General features: G+C 38.9%; 1 protein-coding gene across 7 annotated transcripts in view; it reads left to right on the top strand.

Annotated features, from left to right (window-relative positions):
• adad1 (adenosine deaminase domain containing 1 (testis-specific)) overlaps positions 1 to 6,000 on the top strand; it is a 95,408-nt gene that overhangs the window by 20,346 nt on the left and 69,062 nt on the right. For 5 of the 7 annotated variants that reach the window (XM_048594981.1, XM_048595015.1, XM_048595004.1 and 2 more), the window contains 2 exons: positions 594 to 683; positions 5,388 to 5,513. The exons of 1 other annotated variant lie outside the window; for it this stretch is intronic. In XM_048594981.1, the coding sequence (XP_048450938.1) occupies positions 594 to 683; positions 5,388 to 5,513 (216 nt within the window). The remainder of the gene's footprint in view (positions 1 to 593; positions 684 to 5,387; positions 5,514 to 6,000) is intronic. One more of the 7 variants, XM_048594989.1, reaches the window with a different exon arrangement.

A 6,000-nucleotide genomic window follows, 5' to 3' on the forward strand; every position in this document is an offset into this window, starting at 1 on the left:
GTGGTAAGACAGGTACCCACTTGCAAGACATTTGAAAGAAATATTGAAATGAGCACTTGAAATGCTATACCATACAAGGCCATGGCCAAGTGTTGGAAAGTAGGATTTGAATAGATAGAAATTTCTATGATTGGCACAGACACTGTGACCAGAAAGGGCCTCTTTCTGTGCTGTTTAAAAATGGAATTCTTCATTATTTCAGAGTTTTAATGTGTTACTGCACCATGAGTATCATGGCTATTGTATGAATCTCCCACTGCACACTGACTTCTTTCCTCATCTCTTATGGTTTTAGTTTAGCTACTAATACAAAACACTTTTTTTTTGTTGCACAGAAATATATGCATTTTGGTGGGTCAGACCAGAATGAAAAACTTGAAGAATAGTTGCTTGTAGAACCTGGGAAAAGGGTCACAATAATTAATGCCTACTTTCAGTAGCATCTTCAAGGGAACACATCCTTTAGGTTCATGTCACTGGTGTAATAAAGACAACTTGTATTTGAAAGGCCATGCTATTTTAGTTATGACAGTGATGTTCATTCAAAGATAAATGTAATTGTTCACAGCAGCGTTCTAAGTGTTTAATTTCAGCTACAGGTCCTGCACCAATACCTGCTGAACGAAGAATAATACCTGCATCATGTTTGCCTTCAAGAAACCAACCAACAAAGTTAGGTTATGGTGAGCAAGTAGTCATTGTTTAGGTTGAATATGATTTGAGCTGACCTGTTTTCAAAAAAAGGTTCTGTATTAATAACTATATGTTTGATTTTGAAATAGAATTCTGACATTTTTGAAACAAAAGCCAGTAAATTTCAACTTCATGAAATCTACAATTAATATATCAGTTGCTAATGAGGAACCTTTTTTATTTTAAATTGCATTGCATATTATTGCTAATGTGTTTTTCCACCTTTTTTTTAACCTCTGAAAGGAAAACTTTGATTAAGTGTTCCTCTAAGAAAAAAAACACATTTTATTTGAAAATAAACTTTCATATTTTATTCTGATAGATCAATTAAAATAACTATTAACTTGTTAATGTATAGTACTATGGTCCATAGATGTGCCTCCATTTATTCTGTGGGAGTAAAGATATAGTTTTTACATGCAGACAAAACAAAATGCTGATTTCTTTTTCTCTGTGGTGCTACTTTTATCAGCTGCTATTTTAACAGTTTTGGCAGAAATGAATGCCAGTTGCAAGTTTGCAGATCTGAGCTGGGTCTGCCTTCCCCCACCCTGGCAAATAGTTCAGATTAAAAAGGAGAACTAGTTTAAAATACTTGTGAACTAGTTTTGGCAGCATATCAAGAGAATTACGGGAGAGTTATACAAGGGGCTGGTAAAACGTCAGTTTGGGCCAGAATGCCGAATTGACCCAAGCTATTTTGCTCGGCAAAATCCTTTTTATCTTTTACTGTAAGTGTAGTGATAACAACTGTCTGTTTACCCAAAGTCAAAGAGAAACTCATCGATATTTCTTGGAATGGAGATGGGACAAAACTTTTTCAAAGTTTTTTTTATCGGTACATGGGATGTGAATGTAGCTGGCAAGACCAGCATTTATTACCAAACCACATTTGCTCCTGAAGTTGGCTGAATTCTGGAGTTAATGATGAAGATAATCTCAAATTACTGTTAGGGAGTGGAGTTTTGGGATTTGACGTATGCAAATGATTGAATGACAATATACTTCCAAGATGTGATGATGTGTGACTGATCTTTGAAGTTTCCATACACCTTGTCCTTTCCAAGTGGTTGAAGTCACAGTTCGGAGCTGAGCTGCTGATTTGCATCTTGTAAATGGAAATCACTGTAGCCAGGTTGCAAGAGCAGTAAACTGAGTGATCATTTAAGTGATGGATGAGATACCAATTAAATGTCCTGGATGGTCTTGAGTGCTTGAGTTATACTGGAGTTGCACTCCTCCAGACAAATGAAGAGTATTCATGGCCTTTATCTGCATCATGGGATTCTATTTTGCCAATCGTGTCTGCACTGACCTTCCAGAGAGCATCTACCCTATCCCCATAACCCCACATTTACCATAGTTAATCCACCTAGCCTGTGCACTACAGGGAAATATAGCATCATCAATTCACCTACTCTGCATAGCTTTGGACTGTGGGAGGAAACCAGAGCTCCTGGAGGAAACGCATGCAGACATGGTGGGTCGGAGTGGGCGGAGTCCACAGATAGTCATCCAAGGCTGGAATCAAACCCACGAGTCCCTGGTGCTGTAAGGCAGCAATGCTAACCACTGAGCCACCATGCTACCCTCACTCCTGACTTGTGACTAGCAGATGGTGGAATGGCTTTAGAGAATATCCAATTCACCAATGTTAGAGTGCAGAAGGAGGCCAGTGTCTGCATTGGCTCTCCAAATGACCATTGTGACTTAGTGCCATTTTCCTGCATTTTCCCCAGTCTCTTGCGTATTGTTTCTATTTAAATAATCATCTTAATGCACTCTTGCCATCAGTTAAATCAGCTTCTCCTAGACTTTCCAGGAAGTGCATTCCAGAAGTGAAATCACTCATTAAATTTTTTTCCCCAACTTCACATTTGCTTCTGAAGATCGCTTTAATTTTGTGCCCTCTCGTTCATGATCCTTTTACAAACAGGAACAATTTCTGCTGAACTTTATCCAGCCCCATCATGATTTTGAAAACTTCTATCATATCTCCTTTTAGCCACCTTCTGTCCAAGAACAATAGTCCCAAGTTGTCCAATCTATCCTCATAACTGAAGTTTCTTATCCCTGGAACCATTCTTGACAATTTCTTCTGCACTCTCCAGTGTGTGCATATCTTCCTAAAATGTGGTACCCAGACTGTACAAAATACACCAGCTGAGATCCAATGAGTGTCTTGTATAAGTTCAGAATAACCTCATTAATCTTGTACTCCTGGGCCTTATGTACTCCAACTGCCATCTCTACCTGTCCTGCCACATTGGTTTACACATGTGCCCCCAGGTCCTCCTGATCCTGCATCATTTTGAAAATTGTACCCCTTTATTTTCTGTTGTCCGTTTTGAGTTCTTTCTACCAAAATGTATTACATGCGTCATTGTATTGGAACTCATTTGCCACCTATCCATGCGTTCTCCAACATGTCTGTGTGTCGGTTTTGAAGTTCTGCACTGTCCTCCTCACAGTTTATAGTGCTTCCAAGATTCGTATTGATCACAAACCTTGTAATTGCTTCCCGTTCACCACGATCTAGATCGTCATTATGTTTCAGGAAAAGGGAGTGTCCCAGTATCAACTCCTAGTGAAACTCCAGTATTAGCCTTCCTCTAACCTGAAATAGTGTGGTAGATGTTTTAGAGTGGTGCAGACAGGACAGCCTGAAGGGCCTTTTTCTGTGCTATAGATCTTTGACTCTGACCATTACTCTGTTTCTTATTACTTGGCAATGATTTGTATTACTGTTTCTACTGCTCCTTCTATTCCATGAGCTGTAACTTTTCTCACCAGTTTGTGTGGCATGGTAGTAGATGCTTTCTGGAAGATCATGTACACAACTGTGCCCCATCCATCTGTCACTGCTTTTAAAGAAAGAACAACTCATTTCCTTTGGGAAGAGCAGTATAAGAACATAAGTGCGGCCGGAGTAGGCCATTCAAACCCTCAAGTCTGCCCTACCTTTCTATATGAACATGGCTGATTTGCCCCAGCCCTCAGCTTCCCTTGGCCCTCAACTGCTCTTTCAAAAATCAGTCTCCATTCTCTTTAAATACTTTGTGATTTAGCCTCCACAACTCTTGAGGTAGAGAGCTCCAGACATTCAGTACCCTTAAGGAGGAAGAAATTCATTTGCGCCTCAGTTTTAAGTGAGAGTTCACTTTTTCTTTAACTATGTCCGTTAGCTCGAGATTTCACCACTAATGGAAACATCTTCTCAATGTCTAACTTGTCAAGCTCTTTCAGAATCCTATATGTTTCATTAAGATCACCTCTCACTATTTTAACTGTAATGACTAAAGGTTTAACGTATTCAGCCTTTCTTGATAAGTCAGCTCCTTCATCCCAGGAAGTAGCCATGTGATTCTTTGTTTGAACTACCTCCAGTGCCAATATATCTTTTCTTAAATGCTGTGACCAAAACTGTACACAGTTCTCCGCATGTCTGTCATCAACACCCTATAACAAGACTTTTAAACTCCAACCCCTAATAAGAGAGGCTAAAATTCCGTTTGCATCCTTAATCTTTTGTTGCGCCTCCATACTAATGATTTGTTTCATGCATAGGAACACCCAGATCTCTCTCTGTATTGCCTGTTTTTGGAGTCTCCCTCCATTTAAATAAGTCTGCCATTTGGTACTTCCCATCAAAGTGCACAACCCCTCACGTTGCTATGTTAAACTCTATCAAGTGTTTGCTTACTCACTAGACCTATCTATGTCCCCTGCAGATTCCTCATCACGTCACCTCCCACGATCAGCCCAGTTTTTAACCATGTGACCACTAATTCTATCCTGGATAATTGTTTCTAGAAGCTTTCCCACCACTGAAGTTAAACAGACTGATCTGTGATTGGGTTTATCAATTTTTGAACGAGGGTGTGATATTTGCAATTCTCCAGCTGTTTGCATCTCCCTGAGTCTCGGGAAGACTGAAAAATTATGGCCACTGCCCATGCAATTTCTATTCGCGATTCCTTCAGTATCCTTGGATGCATCTATCCTGGTACGTTGTCACCTTAAAGTATCAGTGGTCTATCCACACTTCACCTTATCAATTTTGAGGCCTAATTGGCCCTACTTGTCCTGTTACTAATTATACACTATTACAAGACTTCGGGATTTCTCTGTGTTGGCTGTGAGTCACTTCTCATTCCTCTTTGTTACTGTGATTTTTCACCTTCCCTATAAAGTTTATGTATTATTCTTGGTTCTCAATCGAATATTCAATCTGACACCTGTCATAAACGCATTTTTCTTTACCTTAATTTCTATCTTTCTACCTTACCTTCTTCACTTCATCAGAGATCCATTTTAACAACCTTTACAATGTTTCCCTTTCATCTGGTTTCCAAACAGATTTATGAGAATTGAAAAATATCCAAGAACGTTCATTGTTAAGAACTAAACTATTTGCCATTTTTGAATCATTTTTTTAGTGCCTCAATTTTTTTTCATAGTGATGAAGGCTAGGTATAAATTTCAACCTTGGTCTTGAGCAATGGCTTATGGAATATAACTTATTTACATTTCATTTTGCTTTAGTAATTTATATGCTGTAATTTTTTTTAGCACTAGTTATTTTCCTGCTGTACCTAGTCTGTGTTTTATTATTTTACCATAGCTCAATAACATAGATATGAAGTGCTTACCCATTGGTCATGTATAAATAACTTCTATGCGTCTTTTTACAGAAGGAAGGAATTCTTATTATAAAGCTGTTTCTGTAGCCTGCAGAGATGTTTTCAGCAAGTTGACTGCTAACTTACCGGAGCTCCAGAATTGTAGCAGCTCTTTAGCTGCTTTTGTAGTTGAAAGGTGTAAGTAGAATTTTGTTTGAGTCTGTAACTCTAACTCAAAAGGTCCAGAAACTGGATTACATCAAATTATAGATGGACAAGGATGGTGCAATATTAGTGCTGTCTGCTAATTATGATCACTCAAGTGTGCAGCCGTTACTACTCGCAAAACTCATTGCGTACACTGCATTCAAGGGATATTAGCTGTTTGGTCACTTTTTAAAGATATCATGCTACTCTTTCAACAAAAGGTAAAAGTTGATCTGACAGGAAGCAAAGAAATACTTTGAGTAAAGGAATTGCCACTGGAACAGCAGGTTTCGCCCATGTGTTCTCCGATTCTGTTGTGGAATTGAATGGAAGAGGCAGATCCTACTACCATTCACATCCTTCCAGGCATCGACTTCCAATCACAGCAGGATAAGTTGGCAAGCCATGTAAATGTCCCCAGTTTATCTTTCATACTCCAAAAAGCTGAATAACCTAACCACAGTTGTCAAGATAATAA

The sequence above is a fragment of the Rhincodon typus genome, chromosome 1 (assembly GCF_021869965.1).
Source record: "Rhincodon typus isolate 14 chromosome 1, sRhiTyp1.1, whole genome shotgun sequence".
Taxonomy (NCBI): Eukaryota; Metazoa; Chordata; class Chondrichthyes; order Orectolobiformes; family Rhincodontidae; genus Rhincodon; species Rhincodon typus.